The 20,869-nt window shown below is 38.7% G+C and overlaps 1 protein-coding gene across 1 annotated transcript; it reads right to left on the bottom strand.

Annotated features, from left to right (window-relative positions):
- Positions 1 to 377: 377 nt before the first annotated feature.
- On the bottom strand, positions 378 to 18,879 carry si:cabz01007802.1 (apolipoprotein L6). The gene is made up of 12 exons (XM_038731683.1): positions 18,606 to 18,879; positions 17,834 to 17,909; positions 16,999 to 17,064; positions 15,020 to 15,079; positions 14,714 to 14,785; positions 14,565 to 14,627; positions 14,382 to 14,459; positions 5,497 to 5,574; positions 5,144 to 5,183; positions 4,989 to 5,028; positions 4,229 to 4,643; positions 378 to 3,091 (listed from the first exon to the last, which is right to left on the bottom strand). Exons 2-12 carry the CDS (start codon positions 17,906 to 17,908, stop codon positions 2,621 to 2,623), a joined length of 1,458 nt encoding a protein of 485 aa, XP_038587611.1. The 5' UTR covers position 17,909; positions 18,606 to 18,879; the 3' UTR covers positions 378 to 2,620.
- Between the last annotated feature and the right edge of the window lie 1,990 nt (positions 18,880 to 20,869).

Genomic DNA, 20,869 nt, shown 5'->3' with positions numbered 1-20,869 from the left:
TTGAGTTTATTTTAAGAAACAATACACTTACTTTAACAATGTACATATGCCTACTGTAGAGCAATGGAGTAATAGTCATTTTAAAGAGTTGAACTCCACCTTTTGACTCTGCTTTATGATATGATCAATGTAGTGCTGAGTAATATTATATAGTCACTTACACAAAGTTAATGCCTAACAAGCCGTACTGCTGAACAAAATTCTTCCCTCATCATTATCTGACAAGTTCAAGAAGCGTGAAGGTAATACTCATATTGTTGATGTATCAAGATGTCGCAATATTTGGTGCTATCTCAAGATATGAGGCTGATCTTTGAAAGTCTCACTGACAGGACACACAAAGAAAAATGGCCTAAAGGATGACACAGTGGCCAAAATATGATCAAATTCAGGGATTTTATTGAAGCTAGTAAAGGTTTATTATGAAAGGAAGGACAGAAACAGGCGCTGTATTTTCACAGTGCACTGGCCCTCTGGAGAGTGAGGGTTTAGAGGTCACAGTAGATTCGCCATAATCCCTGAGGGTCAAATTGTGTTGTAGCAAGTAGCCACTAACTTATAACCATCAATTCAAAAATTAGACATGCATAGGACTCTTGCGCCATGACAAATGTGGGATAATCACCATTTCAACAGTGAAATCTAAAGTACTTTATTTAAGACAAGGAAGTTAATCAAATACATAAGTGGACATCAGGTGTGGTATGTTTAGGCGTCAGTGGAATCAGTAGTGTAAAGAGGGATGATGTAATGTGGTAGTGTATAGAGAACAAAAGAGATTAAGACTGCTGTCGTCAAATGGATGGCATGACCATGAGTAACAGGTTAACTAGCTTTTATAGTGTACTCGGGTTGCGGTGGAGATGAGCAGTGGATAAGACACATGCCTTTGGTGTGAGAGACCAATGTGTCCCTGAGCAAGACACTTATCCCCGAGCTGCTCTGGTGTGCAACCTCTGACATAAATAGAAATTGTAAGTCACTTTGGATAAAAGCGTCATTTAAATGAATAAATGTAAATGAAATGTATAGGCTGGGAAAACCGGTCCCAGGTCTTAGGGGGAAAAAAGTAGTTTGGGGAAGTATTGTTTCCAGTTTTAACAATAGTTTAAAAAGTATTCAGATATTTTACTTAGTAAGTAAAAATAGTAATATCACACAGAGAAAATGCTCCACTACTACGTAAAAGTCCTGCAATCAAAACCTTACTTAAGTAAAAGAATGTAAGCATTATCAGCAAAATGTACTTAAAAGTACCAAAAGTAAAAGTACTCATAGTGACAGTTCCTGTCAGTGCTTTACCAATACGATGTTTTCGGATTAATAATACAGTGTCATACTTAGCATCAGTTTACATAACTAAAACAAACAATTTACATAAAACACACGAGGTATGTGGCAAACAAGAATGATGGAGGTTAAGAGGAATGACTTGTTGTAACGGTCGTTATTACTGATAAGCTAAAGGAGTCTCTGACTGAAGATACTTTGTTGTCTGACCAGTAGTTCGGGCAGAGGATGTGAAGTATAATCCATAATTTAAAAAATTATGCAACAGGATTAATATTCCTGCGTGCATGCATGTGTATGTTGCTTTTTACTGCTGTGGATGTTTTAACTCTGTAACACAGCAATACAGTAATGCATCATATTCTGTAAGGTCATCATTTGTTTGCAGCATCGCTGTCCTTTGAGAACCACATCATCTCTAAAGTCAATTTTTCAGAAACTCAGAAAAACAGCCCTGATGCCAGCTGATCTAAAGTCAGTAAAAAAAAATTATTTAGATTAAGAAGTAGGATCAACCCTTAAAGCAACACTTCATTCAATTTCTAATTCCAAATCATCATATTTGGAGATACATGGTTTTCACTGGACAGGAAAGGTATGAAAGATTGTAATGTAAAAAGTAAGTAGTAATTAAAGCACATCAGACAAATGTAGTGGAATAGAAACTACAATATTTGTCTCTGAGATGTACTTAGTTACATTCCAGCACCGGTTCAATGTACATGTGGGTAATTAAGTATTGTTTTAAGATAGACTTTAATAAATGTGAATGTTGGCACAACTTAATTCATTTGTTCAGTGTGTTGGGTTTGTGTAAAGTAATGTCTTCATCGTGATCTCACTGAGTTACACCTCATTCAGAATAATCCACAACAGGTGTGTGGTGCCTTTTTTGCCCACCTGGTGCATGCTTCATGCTGAAATGGTGATGAGCACAGAGGAATTCAAGTGAAGCCAGACAGACGGGCTTGTCATCTTGTTTATTGTTCTTCATGCGCACACCAGTGCATCACACACTGAGCACAAGGTGATCACGCCTCATCCACGCCTGAGTTCTATGCTTAATCCAATGCTTTATTATTGTATGAGTAAGCAAAAATGCTTTCCTTCCTCCCTATTGGTCTGTTGGGTATGACTGCCTTTCACAACTGAGACAGCAGATTAAAATGGCTAAATATAAATATTTAATATGACTACAAAATAGAAATATTGAAAGAAAAAGTTATAATTAATTGATTCTAAACTACAATGCCACTTATGCTGAAACTAGTTTCTGGGATTAGGATTGAGAAAGTGAGGCTTTGGTTTTGTTTCATAACCCCAGTATCCTTCATTTTTTAAGCTCAACAAGTTTCTTCAGATCAGACTTCAACAGCTCCCCCTCCTCTACCTCCACCTCTATACCATCCATGGTTTTCTGCACCTGCTCCTTGATGCGGTTCAGTTCCAGCAGCCCATTCTGCAGGTCCTTGCAAACTTCTCGGATCTTAGCAGCAAACTCTGTCTTTGCGCCCTTTTTGAGTTCCATGGAATCCTTCGCCAGGAAAAAGACATCAAGAGCCAGGAAGAGACCTGACATAAGTCCAGTGGTAACACTCATTACCTGGGCGGCTTTGGCAGCACCACCTGCAACATTGAGTACCTGAATGGTACTAATCAGGCTCTCGGTGTTGATCACTAAAGCCTTGCCCGCCCGGCCGCCCTCCTTCATTACATGTTTGACATTCTGGTTGAGGTGCTTCTTTGAGATGCTCTCAGCGTACTTCTCAAAGTTCCATTCCTCAAGTGTCTCCATCCCTTCCTGGCGGATAGATAACGAATCGGAGATTTGACATTAGGATTACACAATTTTTGAAATCCAAAATATTTCTCAAACCTGTCAATGTGCAATGACAACATTTAGCTTTAGGATCGTATTCTATTTATAGATTGTTTCGCATTTGTTTTCAGAACTTTGACATTTCTCTGTCAAATAGAGTATGCGGCATTCAGACCAAACGCAAATTTAATCCACGCAACGCTTTCCTCACAGGGTTTTATCGCTGGAGTGTTCACACACAACGTGATGACGCGAATAAACACAACTTGCCATTTCCACAGCTGTATGAAACCAAAGTAAACCTTTTGCTGTGATTAATTAGCAATAAATGGATCAAACTGATGCCGAAATAACTACAATATGAAGCTGATTTGTTAAACATATGAATTCATGCTTTGTCAGGTCTGTCAGCAAGACAGCAGGACAAATACTTCTAAAATGTTTGTTTTCTGAATGGAGTTTTGATCGATCTGGGCTATGCTATGCTACCTTGGTCACAGTAAAGTACAATGATAGCTGGAATAAAATTACATACACATGTTTTTGAACTCACCAGGTAGTTCAACCTCCTCGCTTTCTTTTCTCCCAGCAATGTCCAGCAGGAAATCGTAGCTCTACGCGTCTTTGCATTAACTTTGTATGTAAACTCACCGCCCCGAACGCTCGCTTCGCTTTTGGTCTGAAAGCACCATAACTTGGATTTTCAAACCACTGTTTCAAGACATTCAAATTCTGTGCAATGCTCAGCATTCAAGTATTAAATCTGCCTTTGCAGGTCACAGTGTATTTGTGGATCGCTTCATGTCTACAAATCATTATGACACTGTTTTACCACAAAGAGTGTGAATTCGATCCAGGGCTTGCTATGTGATGTCACATATCCTCAATACACGTTTCAGAATAAGAAATCAATCGATTTGTCTTTACAATAGGTAAAATATATTTGTGACTCAGTCTGTGAATATACAAGGATATGACATCAATTTACCCTCTACAACTATTTTTCACACTTAAAGTTTAAAGGACATGAGTAAAATGATCATTAGGTCAGCAATAAGTTTTCAAGCTTTACATGCAACTGAGACAAACTGGCTGAAAACCTGTCTTCTGTCTTCACACCTGCAAAAACTCCAGGCACTCCTTGATGTCCTTCATCTCCTCCTGGTAGTCTTGGATCATCTTCTCCACCTTCTTGCGGTCCATTTTTGAATGGACTGTGTCTGTGATGTTGGCTGAAGCAGATGCCACCCCACCTGCCGTAGCTATACCAATGCCTACAGCTGTAACGATGAGCGACGTTCCTGCAGTGAAGGGCGCCAGAATGAGGCCGGTGATCGTAGTGATGGATCCTGCAACACTGGCCACTCCACCACCGACACTGGTTGTGACTGTTTTCTTATGGAAAATGTCAGCTGTATCAGCCAGATCGAGCAGCTCCAGGATACGCTGCTGGAGTGAGACGCCACGCTGGTTGAAAAAGTGAACAAAAAGACGAGCCGCCATGAAGACACGATCAGCGACCTGTTCCACCACTCTGAGACAGGGAAAACATGTTGAGGGAGAAACACTGAAAAGGAGCTGAATAAGTGAATTTCAGAATTAGTTATTTTTTGTAAAGGTTAGTTTTTTGTGGACTTACTTGTAAAGGATTAGCAGAAAAAAATATTTTGTATGGTAGAAATATCACTGTAAATATTGTGTTACCAAACTCATTTATCAAACTCATTTTAAGCATGGTCCTGTGATACAGTTTATAAATTGTTTTTAAAAAGTTATTAGATGTTTTTATGTTGATACTGGCCAGTGCTACTCTAAAGCTTTAAAACAAACCAAAAAAAACTACTAGCAAATTGATAACTTCAGTAGATGTGCTACTTACTCTTCATCATTCTGGTTTGCCTCAGTCCACTCATCCCAGTCTGACACACAGAAAAGAAACAAATACAACTTTAAAGTTCCAGCTGCAGTACACAAGATCCCCAATAAATCAAACAAAATCAACAAGCAACAAAATCTTGCCAGTTTTAAGCATACCCTCTACGGTTCTCCACCACGCTAAAAGGCCTTCCTCATCCTGAAAGTGAACAATTTTAAAGTCATTGGAATAATTCTGTAATGTAAATGTTCTGTACAGCGCCTTTCTAGTCTTTGCAACCACTCAAAGCACTTTTACACTACATCTCATTCAGCATTCACCATTGCCACCAGGGGCTATTTGGGGTTCAGTATCTTCAGTATCTCAACATGCAGCCTGGAGGAGCCAGGGATTGAACCGCCGATCTTCCGATTATCGGGCAACTCGCTCTAACCCACAGCCACCTCTCTGTATGTACAGGGAAATTAAATCACACTGATAATATTATAAGAAACTATAAAAATGAGCTTACATCTAGAGGGTCCAGGACTGTTCCTTTGCTGGGAACTGGTACTTCAGCCATCTCTAGCATCTCAACTTCCATTGCTTCCTGTAACAGAAAAATACGGCACACTGTACACCCATATTTGGACAACATTTCATAAGCGCTGTGAAATGCTACCAATTACACACCATCGTAAAATCCTGTTTTGCTGCCATGCAATGGCTGACAAATTCCACCTTGCTGCATCTTTTGTTCCCATTTCAAGAAAGCAAGGACTGCAAGTACAATTAACTGGCTACCATTAGGGGTGACCCCGAATAGTCGAGGTTTCGATTATTCAATGGGCAGAGCCTGATTCGACTCCCAATAATCTTCATAGAGACGTTCTGAAATGAGGATCATGCCGTTTTAGCTTTATGGGGGGTGCATTACGTCTAATTTTACTCCCATTAAGTTAATATACAGCCTATTATGATATAAACATCAACATATAATGCTGCAAAAACATATTAGGTCTACATGTTAGGTTAGCTACAGTGCTACAAAGATGTCATCTATGAGATAGAATATTTGCCAGTCAAGAAATTAGGTTTCTTTAGATACAGTAGATATATTAAGAAATTACATTAACTAAATTATTCAGTAAAACCATGTTTTTTTTTTATATTAATGTTACTTATTAATAAACAACAGCCACATCAAGAAATGAAGTGCTACATGATGTCTCATACTCCTGTAATACAGTATTTTACAGCTTGGGAGGGTTGGCTCATCTGGACTAACATACCAAGTAAATGAAGAACATCTCAAAAACTATCACATCTAGTGCATCAAATATGACCACTGACCGATAACAGGACAATTTAAGCCTCTCTGTTTCTGCACCACAGTCCATTATAAACAACATAATACATGAAGTTTACAAATGCATTGGCTGGTGAGGCTTCTCTCACATTGCTTAGTTAACTAGAAAAGCAATCTGCAAATCTTACCAAAATGTCTTTTTTATTTTTTAGTAGTATTGACAGCCATAATTTCAGCTTGTAGTAAAACGGTGCAACATTTTTAATGGGCATTTAGCATGTGAAAGTACAAATTACACATTTGTGTGCACAGTGGCGAAGCAATATCCATAATAATAATAATTAATGAATAATAATATAATGCAAATTCGGAAAGTATTCATTATTGGTCACTTGATAGGCACATGGTCTTGTTATATATCACCATTAGCAGTAAAATACATGTTTTCCACCAGGGCAGTAAAATGTGAAGTATAGCTGCTGATCTGAGCTTCCCTGCTGTTACCGTTTTATTGCCAATTAGTGATCAGCTGATTGTCTCACAAAGGTAACAAAACCAAAACAGAGCTCTGGATAGAGAGATTAATTACATGAAATTAATCCAACTACATATTTTACACCACAAGCCAAAGCACAGCGTTTGAGAATAAACCAATCCAGCTAACCTTACATGATTTTTCTACCAGGGCAGTAAAAGTTTAGCTGGCTGATGCTTCCATGCTCTAAGCTAACGTTAGGGTTTTATTGCCAATTAACGTTACTGATCAGCTGATTGCTAATGTAACCGGCAAAGCCAAAGCACAGGCTGGAGAATAAGTAGGCGACAGGAAATTAATCCAACTACATATTTTACACCACTGACAGGGGAAACATATCACGGCTCTCAGTGATTATGGACAGCTTCTAGGTAAAGCTATCAAAGAACAGCTTTCATTTGCACCGCTAAAGTCTGATAAACTTTAGTTAATTACCTGTCCAGCAGAAAACAGACAACTTCAGCACTGGTTTGAAAACATCTGTCCCACATTATAGCCTTCCATGTGGGAAAATCCACATTCTGATTTCTGCCATCATCTGTCTGCATCTGTCGCTACTTCATCTGGCTTCATGCTATAAAGATCCACAGGCTTCTAATAAACCATAAGACTACTCAGAGACTGCATATTGTTGTCATTATTATTTCCTCTTCTTCTTCTTTGTACATATTGAATGTAGTGACGGGCGTCTACACCGCTGGAATTATACAAGCACAAGAAGGATGGCATGATGAGGTAAGGCGCTCTGTAGCACTGTTTGTCCGTTGTCGGCTACGGTAGAAACATGACGACAAAATACGGTGACCTCCATAGAAGGGGGTGCCCGCGGTTATGTAGATAAAAATGTCTCATTCTAAGGTAATAAAAACATAACGGTTCATTATGTAAGGTCTTTATACACCACTGAAAACATAGTTATAGATCTTATATTGCATTTCTGTCAATAGATCCTCAGAAATATTACACACTGAACCTTTAAAGTGCGTGAATAAATCCAAAATTGTAACCCTAACCCTTAAGATAAGGGGTGTCAGTGCGCACGTGTGGTGTAGCCTGTGTGTGATAGAAGAAGCAGAGAGTCAGAGCACCAGCAGTGCTGAGTCTATCACCATTGTTGAATCACACAAAGAATATTGTATCATTTTTAAACAGTACTTGGAATAGACCTGCAAGGAACAGCGACGTGCATGTAGATTGTCGGCACGTTGGCGGATTTACACATCTCTGCGCAAGGCGAGCAGAGCAGAGAGAATGTGCAGTGTAAGTTACAGTGACTAATGAATAGAGACTGCAGCTCTGCAGCTTCTCAAGATAAAAGCTCAGCTACCATGTGTAGATAGAAATAGCTCATTCTAAGGTAATAACAACATAACGGTTCTAGCGCTGAATAGTAGAAGATTCGATGGGTGGAGCCTGATTTGACTGTCAATCTCACCGTTAAATATTCGCAGCGAAATGAGGATCGTGCCATTTTTGCGATATGGGGTTGCTCAATGTCTGATTTTACAAAGAACTACTGGTTTATTACCAATTACTTACAGTTAATATACACCCTAATTTTGATATAAATATCAATATAATCCTGTAAATAAAAATGTGAAAAGAAAAAATTATTTTTTCAAAGTGCATGAATAAATCCAATATTTTAACCCTAACCCTTAAGGAAGGGGGCGTCCTCTGTGTACAGTCTATGGTGTGGTCAGGCAGAGAGACAGCGCACAAGCTTCACCGGTGTTGTGCCGGAAATGCACATTGTAAGTTACATCAGAGACTAGTGAATACAGACTGCAGCTCTGCAGCTTCTCAAGATTAAAGCGGATCTATCGTGTGTACACCCTACAACACTCAACCCCCTGGTCCCCCAAGCTTCGCACAAACACACATAGGCAACACTTGACAAATCTGATTTGACTATGTAAATTCTTAGTCGAGGACGGCCCTTAATGGTTCATTATGTAAGGTCTTTATCCACCACTGAAAACATAGTTATGTATATTATATTGCATTTCTGTCAATAGATCCTCATAAATATTACACACTGAACCTTTAAGTTTGAGCTATATTTAACTACTTCATATACGGTTTAGTAGTTCTACAGAAATGCATCATATTCTAAAAGATCATCATATTTTTACACTTTTTGAGCATGTTATTTTAAAGAAAACATGTATATTAAATGATAAATAGTATATCGTGGTATAAGCTTACACTATTGAGATATTATTTATAAGCCATTTCACCGAGCCCAAACTCTACAACTGGTATGAAATTAATGATAAATATTGATCAAATTAGTGCTGTTTTTTTGTATTGATGTTGGAAATGCCTGTTATGGTAGTTGTTTAAGTTAATGTAATATTAAATGATGATCTGTCATGTTTAGCAGAATACATATCAATCTGACTTGCTTGATTTATGGTCACACTTTGTAACACAGTTGTGAGTTGACTTAGCTGACTTGAGTTATGAGTGAGTTGTGTTATTGTTGAAGCATGATGCTGGAGACAAAGCACTCTTATTGATGGACTGTCACAAAGTAAAGTGCAAAGCAAAGTGGATTTAATATAAAGTTAAAAAAAACAGGGTGTTGTCCTTCGGGTTCTTCAAAGTTACCCAGGCTGTTTTTCAAGTTTGGGCGGGAGTGGAACACAACCTTGTATAACTTTACAAAATCTGGTTCCACTAAACAGTGACTTCACAATAGAGTTTACCCACAGAGAGTCCACGGGTTTTTGTTTCGCGTGGTTTTAAAAAGTAAAATGCCTCAAGCTACTAGAAGCAGGTTGGAACTGCAGCCTCAATCCACCAAGATGTTTAAGCCGGAATGAGGAATTTTCAAATGCATATTTAAATGTGGTTTATTCATGTGTGTGTAATTACTATTAATAACATTATACATTATAACATATTGTGAGGTGTTGGATTTCTTGCAATTTAACAGATGTCTGTCTTTTTTTTATTATTTTTCACCTGTAATGAAAGTACCTGGGGAATCAAATGTTAATTTAGAATCATAACTTCCTTACATACATGCCTCTTTTGATCAGAAAGCTTTATGAGCTGTGTCTCCATTTTGGATCAATGGAAACAAAATCTTGAAATGTATCACTTCATGTATTAAATTCACCTGCACACATAAGTGGAATTACACTACTTACGTACTAGTATGAGCTTGTGTGTCATGACACTGTAGGTGGCCAAGTGTGCTGTTGTGTTGTTAGTTTTACAAGTAAAGGACATTAGTGGGCATGTTTTTACAATATGTACTCGCTTGCTTCTTATTTCACCGTTACATTTATAGTAGTGCTGGGCAACATTTAAAATCCCGATAATCCCGATTAATCGCATTGTTATGCACAAAATTGAATAATGAATTCTAAAGTAGTTTATTGTGCACTTTTAATTTAAATGTACTGCTATATACACAAAAGTGCAATAACGTGGTTTGGAACCAAATAAGGTGCTTTTTACCAGCAGTATTCCCTTTACACAGTAGCAATAAAATATTTCTTGTAAATCTCAATTTAAACATTAATGTAATCAAATCAAATATTAAACCAAAGCTATTTGCCACTGCCAGGGCCTTCCCTTTTATCTAGCTTGTTAAAACAAGTTACCATCAGAGTCCAGTTTTCTTGGGTCTTTTTCTGAACAGATATCAGCAGAAACATTGTTTTTTTTTTTTTTTCCAGAGAGCGGCATAAACGGTCTGTTCAGTAGCAAGTTTCCCTATTAACATGCCCAGGCCTAATTTATAGCCTACTTCATTCGCCACCTTATTTAAGTTTTCACTCACTTATTGAATCTGCCTCATTTTCGTTCTGTGCTCTTTCCCCTACACTCACAGACCTAACGTCCCTCTGTCCTCTCCTTCTTTCCATTTCCCTCTCTCCCTGTATATACGTGACTTTCTCCATCAGTACCAGGCTACGTTAGATAAAGTCAGAAAAAAAAAATCAGAACTCGTCTTCTGGACTTTTCCACCCGGGGTTCCGTTCTCAGCAGCAGCTGCGTCGCATGTTGAGGAGGCGTCTTGACTACGTACTGTAGCTTTTCAAAACAAACCCAAAGTGTTAACAAATGCTAACAAATGACATCTGTGTGTTTCTCTCTGTCTACAGAATCCGGACCTGATGTGGCCCATTCTGTGTTCAGACACAAACTGCCGTGGTTATTTTGTTCCTCTCTCTGTGCTGGAGTTCTTTTAAGAACTTGATGGTTTTATCCAGATTATTATTAAATTGGTTGAATTTTAATAATAGTGTGTTTATTCATCTAATGTTCAAGCTTATTACTTCAATATATTCCCAGCAAATCTGATGTTAATATAATAGATAACATATAATACAAACTGTTGACAGCTAACTAACCAGACATTGTGTTGATCGACAAACAGCAAAAGAAGGCTGCAGTGATAGATGTGGTAATCCCAAGCGACAGCAACATCAAGAAGAAGGAACACGAGAAGCTTGAGAAATACCAAGGGCTGAAAGAGGAGCTAGAAAAGATGTGGAAAGTAGGAGCAACAGTGGTGCCAGTGGTAATCGGAGCACTGGGGGCTGTGACCCCCAAACTGGGAGAGTGGCTACAGCAGATACCAGGTAAATCAGAGGTCTCTGACCAGAAGATACTGCGCAGAACCGTCAAACTCCCAGGCCTCTGGTAGAGGACCCGAGCTTGAGGATGAGACACATACCACTCCGCAAGGGGTAATTTGATATGAGCAAAGATTGTGAAAATGGACAGATTTAGCTCGAGTAGCAGCGATTGCATATTGACAACATATTTGTGTGTCATTTAAGCTCTGAGTTGCCATGTGATAAATGGATGCACTTGCCAAAAGGAAATAAAGAGAGACGTGGGAAACTACACAATGGAAAAACAAGAAGCTGCTCTGTCATGTTGAGGTTAAGATAGGGCACAATATAACCCAACAAAAGGGCTCTTACTTGAATAAAAATAAGTAACTAAATTCTATCCCCTATCCACACAGCCTTTATAAAAATATTGCACTGCCCAGTTTATGGAATCAGCCTTGTCGTGCTGAGTAAAGTTTTATTTGTAGTTTCATAATGTCACTGCGAACTGATGTGAATGAGAATGTGTGCGCTTGATAAGCACCAACTTTAATTTGCACTGTGGGGAAAAACAGCTGTAATGCGGCTCAGCTGTACTCACTTGGACATTAACTATACTGCACTTTGATTTGGGGTCAATTTATTACTGCACCAAAACTGTATTGAGTCTATGATTGCTTTGTTGGTTGTATTTATTTTTATGCTTTTAAAATTGTTCCTATGTTGTTGTTCTTTATTATTTACTTTACCTTATGTAAAGCACTAAACTGATTGTGCTTTATGCATAAAGCTGCCTTGCCTACTCACCTAGGGCAGTGTCTGAGTATCACATGAGTAGTGTGGAGCAAAAAAATAAATCAATTCTAAGAAAAACTGGAAATTTAAAATAATTGAAGGGAACAAAACTGCACTATAGAAAAAAACGTTCCATTTTTTTACCCAGGCAGGGTACATTTTTGGGTTGTATCCCCATGTTTGAATGCACTTATTGTAAGACACTTTGGTTAAAGTGTCATAAATCATTTTTAAATGTATAACCGTGAAAAAAATGAAACAAGGCAAAATTGTGACTTCCAATGTAGAAAATGTCATTTAAAAATTTTTTTACTACAATGTAATGGAAAGAATATAAATAATAATACAGCATTTTATGGCTAAATAAATGAGTCCCCTCGAAAATGCTACATGTTTATGGGTACTTCTGTTCGTGACCCAAACAATACACTGCATGTGACTACAAACTAGGTGCAGGATAGGGACAGTTTTGCATTTATTGGGTTAAAAGTTTTATTACATGTTTATTCACTGGGATGTTTCCTTATGACTAATAACAATAACAATCCAGGAAGGGTGAACAATGAACGTCATACACTTCTCACATTACAGATACTTAGAATTTTTCTGGCTAGACAGCATCCTTTCATTGGACAAAAAGTCAGCCACTGTTAACAGCTGTCCGTACCAGCTAGAGATCACATTTGGCTCATTAGATTCAAGGCAAAAACCTTCATCTAGGTATCTAGATTTATTTCAGAAATTGGGAAAAACAAACAGCATTTTTAAAAACAAATCATTCAAGAAACTGAGGAGATGCACTTAAGGTCATACATGTCTCTCTGTGGTGCTGTCATGCAAGCTTTCATAGCTGGCGGAGTGTTCACTGTGAATAGCTGTGTTTTTCTAATAAGAGTTTTAAAAAATGGGTGGGTGGAAAACAAAAGTTACAAGCAGCTGTTAAGAAAAAAACATTGGTTTCTTGTGAGTTAATTATTGACATCCGCAGAACAAATGATACTGATAACATAATTTGTAATGAGGGATTGTGTTTGTGGCTTAAGTTACCAACACACACCATACATCCGGATCACCTCTCAAATGACCCCCACTTACTAAAACTGAGTAAAACATCCTCATTCCTTCAAAAAATAAACATTTTACTGTAACCCATACCTGTGTCTTGAATGAGGAAGCATTACTGGGAACATCTTTGTTTGAGTTTGTTCGATAACCCTCATCGAGAATCTATATCACAACAAAACCTGCCCATCCAGTTGGTGTAGAAAATAATGCCAACCCAGGAAAAAATGAGAACACAAAGTCCCTCTTACATGTTAAGTAAACTTAACATGCAATTGCAAAATCTGAAGTTGAAGTGGTTATCTTCTGCACAGTAACCTTCCTGTGTGTAAGCCCTAAAATGGGTTTAATTTCTGCACCAGCCCCCTGACCATCAAAGGCTCAAAGATCCATCCATCCATCGTCAACCACTTATCCTGCGTACAGGGTCGCGGGGGGGCTGAAGCCAATCCCTGCTGACATTGGGCGAAAGGCAGGGTACAACCTGGACATCGCAGGGCCACACATAGACAGACAACTCACACTGACATTCACGCCTAAGGACAATTTCGAAGACACCAATTAACCTACATGTCTTTGGATGGTGGTCACACAGAAAGGTCGGGGCAACCGGGGTTTGAACACACAACCTTCTTGCTGTGAGGCGACAGTGCTAACCACTGCACCAGAGTGCCGCCCATGGGTTCAAAGATCTTTACAAAAAAATGCACAAATACAGAAAAAACAAGTATATATTCGTTACATTCTGTTATTTATGACACAGTAGATGTTTTAGAAAAACAATCTCACCCTATCTATGCTGGGTATATTCAGGAGGTGGACAAAAAACTAACTAAAAGAGCCAAGTTGCTTTCTTTGGCACCATCTAGTGGTAGTAGCAAGGATAACACTGGTAGGAATCAATGCATGCTGCTACTTTCTACATACTGGAGGATTATTGACAAATTTACTATTTTATGAGAGTCATTATGGTTTATGTTTTCTCTGTGTGCAGCTATAAAAATACTATTGCTACACATAGGTAGTTGACATGCATAAAGTGTGTTACTTTGTTTTTGCCCAACACCTACATGATCAGTTTTTTAACAAAGCCTTCTGGGGTCTGCTTTTTGACAAAGTGATAAATTGCGTGGACCTACCTGCTTCTCTGGCAAGTTGTTACTGTCTGCTAAGCTTCCATTGCTGAAGGAGAGGTCACTGTGCAGAGGCCCAGTATCCTGGACAAACAAGATGCAAGACAGAGACACAAACTGAGGATGTGAAGAAGGGGGCATCCTTGGTGAGATAATAATGTCCAGTGTCATCAGTTTTACAACTGGTACCTTTGGCTGTGAGGATTTAAATGGGTTGACTTTCTGCATCATCCCTGCAATCATCCCTGAGTTCTAAATAATAAACACATTAATTGGACAACTGAAGCATAACAAATTGAAATAATCACAATGCCATATCAACAAGCTGAAAATTTTACCTGTGTGTCTTTAAGTTCTTTCCCTGTTTCTGGTGGACCTGCAGAATCATTTTGAAGATCGCTCTTTGGCACCTGCAGGGGAAAAAATAAGATACTCAAAATAAAGCAATCTAATATTTTGCACTGTAAACTCCAAATCTTTAATATATCAAGCTAAGAATTGAAAATTGGACAAATGAGAAATACAGAATTAATTAGCTTTTCACCATTCACATTTGAATTCCTTTTTCATTATTTTGAGATTAAACTAAACTCAAGGTAGTAGCAAAGTGACAGTTAAATATATGTCATCAATTCTGTAGTTACCAGGGAGGTAAACCTGAAGGGGTTGACCTTCTGCAAGACTCCTTTCAGCATCCAAGGTTTCTGGAATACAAGTTTCAGATATTTCATGAACTGATGCATTCAATTTTGAATTCAAGTCCTATAGTCCTGCTCCTTTAACTTGTAGCTTTATTAAAGGAATTTACAGCTGACTGAAGGCAGTTATCACCTAGTGTGAAAAAAGCAAACAAAAATAAATACATCCATACTGTGGCTTATTTGGAACAACTACAGCCCCGTTTAAAACTTGTCGTTTCAAGTCTTGTATCCAGATAAAATTCGGATGACATTTTTATTTATACTTAGCCACATACACTCACCGGCCACTATATTAGGTACACCTTGCTAGTACTGGGTTGGACCCCCTTTTGCCTTCAGAACTGCCTTAATTCTTCATGGCATACTTTCAACAAGGTGTTGGAAACATTCCTCAGAGACTTTGGTCCATATTGACATGACGCATCACGGAGTCCATGATATGAATCTCTCGTTCCACCACGTCTCAAAGGTGCTCTATTGGATTGAGATCTGGTGACTGTGGAGGCCGTTGGAGTTCAGTGAACTCATTGTCACGTTCAAGAAACCAGTTTGAGATAATTTGAGCTTTGTGACATGGTGCATGATCCTGCTGAAAGTAGCCATAAGAAGATGGGTACACTGTGGTCATAAAGGGACGGATATCGTCAGCAACAATACTCAGGTAGGCTGTCAAGTTAAAACAATGCTCAGTTGGTATTAAGGGGTCCAAAGTGTGCCAAGAAAACACCCCCACACCATTACACCACCACCAGCAGCCTGAACCGTTCATACAAGGCAGGATGGATCCATGCTTTCATGTTGTTTACGCCAAATTCTGACCCTACCGTCTGAATGTTGCAGATGAAATCGAGACTCCTCAGACCAGGCAACGTCTTTCCAATCTTCTACTGTCCAGCTTTGGTGAGCCTGTGTGAATTGTAGCCTCAGTTTCTTGTTCTTAGCTGATAGGAGTGGCACCTGGTGTGGCCTTCTGCTGCTGTAGCCCATCTGCTTCAAGGTTTGACTTGTTCAGAGATGGTATTCTGCATACCTTGGTAGTAACAAGTGGTTATTTGAGTTACTGTTGTCTTTCTGTTACCTCAAACCATCTCTTGTATGTGTAGAAATGGCTGGAGCCGCTTTTCCCTGTTGCTTTAATGATACAGAGAACAAATGGCTAATTTCAGTGTGGCTTTAGCTGCTGTTATCACAAGGACAGAGGAGACAGACCATGGATGTATTAAGAAAATCAGACAGTGAGTGGCTATTTCCACAAACGGCTTACTGATGTAGTTAGAGACTTTAATCCCCTAGAGCATCTGGCTAGTATGTGTCCCCGAAGATGGTTTGAGCAATTGGATTTCAATCCCTCTTGAATGCTTCTTGGATGCACTTACACTTGGACCTCATTTACACTTAGTCACTTAATACATCTTAGGTGGATCGAATAGCCACCTGATCTCAAAAAAGTGTAAATGAAAGAGTCTCTTCTGTATTTTATCTTGATAAGAGACACTTGTGGCGTAAATAGGGTCTACAGTTTAACACCAGCTTGAAATTGTGCTGGTTCATACTTTACAATTCACGGTTTGTAAACTGTTAACGGTGCAGCTAAAGCAATATGTATTGGCTTTTTGACATTTTCATCATCTATTGCTGTTGAGATATAGCCATATCAGCTTTTTTTCTGTTGTATGCTTTGTTGAAATAACACACCATTGTACTGTTTTGCAGTAACTACTAACATTATTCAGTTCTTAATCCGGTAATAGTAATAAAGGCTCCTATTGACTTGTGTTTTTGTCAGAATAAATGGAGGAAAGTGAAAATCACGTTTGGACAAATGACAAAAACATAACTATATACACATTGCACAATACACACCCTGGTCACCCATCCGTCCTGCAAAGTCATGGCACATGTTGTAGTTGAGTTTTTCTCACCTGTGTGGAGTTTGGTCCTTCTTCTAGTGATCCAGAGGAAGGAGCTTTGCTGACTATGGAGGGGGCCTGAAGAAACAACAAACTATTTTACAAAAAATTTCAAAATTTAGTCATCGGTTTAAAAACATGTCTGTCTTTACAAGGCGTCTTGCTGTTATTTTTCCATTGACTGTACTTTTTTTAAATAGCTACTATACTATAAAATGGTGGTAAATCAGTGTTCCAGGTGGCAAGTTTTTCCTGTATGAATCGCTTCAATCCAATAAAATGTGTGATATGTGACCACAATCCCAAATCCAGTCCACAAATTAGTTTTCCTTCTGCCACACTGTAACACAATGAAAGGAGCTCTAAATTCCAAATGCAATAAGAAAAATTTTTAAATAAAGTGAAAACACAAAACAAAGACCGTACTGAAAATTCTAATTTATATGTAAAATATGCATTAATTAAATACATACATATTAATAATTTACTAGTTATTATTTGATTTATTATTTTTTATCTTTTATCTGTATCTTTTATTAATTCATCTTTATGTTTATATTTCTCTTTATATATTCCACATATATTTTCTCATTCTTTGACAGATTAATTCTTTCTAATGGCATTCCTATTTCGCCACTGTTGGTTTAAGAAATAATTTTACAGTCAAAATATGTGGGGGACATCTCTGATGTGTAGGCCTATGGTCTTTCATGCAGTCTGGCTGTTTGGGCTGTGTGTGATGGGTCTGTCTAAATCCTAGTGATGAATGAAGGCCACAATTAATGGAAAAACACATGTGAAACAAACAACTAGCCCCGACCACTCTCTCGCACTTTCCATAGCCTACCTCATTGCTGGGTCTAGGTGGGACCCCCACTGGAGGTGGTGCTGTTGAGCCTTCATCGCTTTTGAACATATTCATGCTGAAATACATGGTGTTACAAACGTTATGGCCAGGAAACATGGCTCAAAACAAATACAACCTCTGACAGCCACCTGGGTCATGCTGGTTTGTTTTAAATCACAATAGTGTTTTAAAGCTGTCATCTGCTGCCAAGGTCACTCACTGCTGTTTTCTCTGCGTAGTTACACACATAAAAATCACATTCCAAATATTTTGCCATTTAACGTGCTCCGCATGTAATCTTGCAAAAGTCGTTAAGTATGAGTTGAGTTAAAGAAATGGGTGCAAATCAGACCCATCATACAGTACTATACATTCAGTAATATTTCCACTTTATTTAGGTCACGTCATCAAGCGCTAAGGCCCATTCACAAAGAAGCCTGTGTGAAATCTGTGCAAGCGAATTATAAAAGTTTATAGTACAAGGGATGCTTTGGTAAACAGGATTTCACCAAATTAACAAATGTGTCCAGCGGAGTGTTTGCAAGTCTTGAAGTCGCTTTCAACGTGTGAAAGTTAACAAAAAAGGCAAGAATCCTTTCAGTAGGATTAACTTTGAGCACAGTTTGGCTTAAACGTCGTTCGTGCTCATACAAAATAACGCCACTTATAGATTCCAACAACATCGTAGCCTACATTGTGTCTGCTACTACACAGGAATGTTTGACAACACAAAACGCCAGCAATTACACAATGAAGCGGCCAGGGTGCCTACCTCAGTGTGGCCGCATGAAAAACACTGGCTGGTGAAGCAACAACAGAAAGGTGAACGACTTTGAAAGTTGACACAGTCCTTCAGTTCCCCTTCATTGTGAAGAGACGTCAGGGTGGTCTGGCAAAAACTGAGGGCGGGCGTCAGCGTTACTGACTATAAAACTCTGGCTCTGATTTCAGGGAAGGGTTTAAAGTTAGATTTGAAGGCGAACAACGTACGAGTAGCCTACTAAACACACACCAAAGGTTTGCATGCGGAGTGAGAAAATAGCGCCCCTTGTCGTCACTTACTGAACTGTGGCGTGGTCTCTCACTTTCCCCTCAGGTTAGTTTGCTCCATGGATCGTGTACTTCTGTACATTTTGGGCTGCCTGACACTATCTAGAATGGAAATCCTGTTGGATTTCTTTTTATTCCTTAATTTTAAAAACATTTACGCTCCTCTGTTTAAGTCGTTTCACTGTATTTATTTAAACTACATAATATACAAAATTAGGCCTATTGTTTTCAAAGTCATTACTTAATATTCACTTGCTTTAGCTGATTCTAAACAATCTTAGGAGAGTAGGCTATTTTCATGAAATAGCTTTTTAAATGCTTTAATCAGATATCTGAATACAGGTGCTGGTCATATAATTAGATTATTTCAGTTATTCCATTCAAAAAGTGAAACTTTGATATTTTATTGATTCATTCAACACAGAATAATGTATTTCAAATGTTTATTTCATTTAATTGTGATGATTAAAACTGACAACTAATGAAAATCCCAAATTCAGTATTCTCAGAAAATTAGAATATTACTTAAGACCAATGCAAAAAAGGATTTTTAGAAATGTTGGCCAACTGAAAAGTATGAGCATGTACGTCACTCAATACTTAGTTGGGGCTCCTTTTGCCTGAATTACTGCAGCAATGCAGCATGGCATGGAGTCGATCAGTCTGTGGCACTGCTCAGGTGTTATGAGAGCCCAGGTTGCTCTGATAGTGGCCTTCAGCTCTTCTGCATTGTTGGGTCTGGCGTATCACATCTTCCTCTTCACAATACCACATAGATTTTCTATAGGGTTAAGGTCAGGAGAGTTTGCTGGCCAACTAAGAACAGGGATACCATGGTCCTTAAACCAGGTACTGGTAGCTTTGGCACTGTGTGCAGGTGCCAAGTCCTGTTGGAAAATGAAATCTGCATCTCCATAAAGTTGGTCAGCAGCAGGAAGCATGAAGTGCTCTAAAACTTCCTAGTAGACGGCTGCGTTGACCTTGGACCTCAGAAAACACAGTGGACCAACACCAGCAGATAACATGGGACCCCAGACCATCACTGACTGTGGAAACTTTACACTGGACTTCAAGCAACATGGATTCTGTGCCTGTCCTCTCTTCCTCCAGACTCTGGGACCTTGATTTCCAAAGGAAATGCAAAATTTACTTTCATCAGAGAACATAACTTTGGACCACTCAGCAGCAGTCCAGAGACACTTCTGACGCTGTGTCTTGTTCAAGAGTGGCTTGACACAAGGAATGCGACAGCTGAAACCCATGTCTTGCATACGTCTGTGCGTGGTGGTTCTTGAAGCACTGACTCCAGCTGCAGTCCACTCTTTGTGAATCTCCCCCACATTTTTGAATGGGTTTTGTTTCACAATCCTCTCCAGGGTGCGGTTATCCCTATTGCTTGTACACTTTTTTCTACCACATCTTTTCCTTCCCTTCGCCTCTCTATTAATGTGCTTGGACACAGAGCTCTGTGAACAGCCAGCCTCTTTAGCAATGACCTTTTGTGTCTTGCCCTCCTTGTGCAAGGTGTCAATGGTCGTCTTTTGGACAGCTGTCAAGTCAGCAGTCTTCCCCATGATTGTGTAGCCTACAGAACTAGACTGAGAGACCATTTAAAGGCCTTTGCAGGTGCAGGTGAGTTAATTAGCTGATTAGAGCGTGGCACCAGGTGTCTGCAATATTGAACCTTTTCACAATATTCTAATTTTCTGAGAGACTGATTTTGGGGTTTTTATTAGTTGTCAGATATAATCATCAAAATTAAAAGGAATGAACACTTGAAATATATCAGTCTGTGTGGAATGAATGTATACATTATACAAGTTTCACTTTTTGAATGGAATTACTGAAATAAATCAACTTTTTGATGATATTCTAATTATATGACCAGCACCTGTAGTTTGAATTGCAGGATAAATGTACTACTCAAACACCTACACAGGCAGGAAGGTTGGGAACATCACTTAAGGCCCAACTTTTCAAACAGGA

This window comes from Micropterus salmoides, unplaced genomic scaffold (genome assembly GCF_014851395.1).
Source record: "Micropterus salmoides isolate LMB-PRFRI ecotype aquatic unplaced genomic scaffold, ASM1485139v1 Ms_hic_scaffold_2, whole genome shotgun sequence".
Lineage (NCBI taxonomy): Eukaryota > Metazoa > Chordata > Actinopteri > Centrarchiformes > Centrarchidae > Micropterus > Micropterus salmoides.
The sequence above is the reverse complement of the archived record's forward strand: the minus strand, read 5'-3'. Positions and strand labels throughout refer to the sequence as shown.

Excerpts from the sequence above, each read along its gene's own strand:
- si:cabz01007802.1 (XM_038731683.1), bottom strand. The coding sequence starts at position 17,908 with ATGAATATGTTCAAAAGCGATGAAGGCTCAACAGCACCACCTCCAGTG. Across the intron at positions 15,080-16,998 it reads AAGGACCAAACTCCACACAG|AAACCTTGGATGCTGAAAGG; the intron begins GTGAGAAAAACT and ends CTTGTATTCCAG. Across the intron at positions 4,644-4,988 it reads GCAAACCAGAATGATGAAGA|AGTGGTGGAACAGGTCGCTG; the intron begins GTAAGTAGCACA and ends TCCCTGTCTCAG.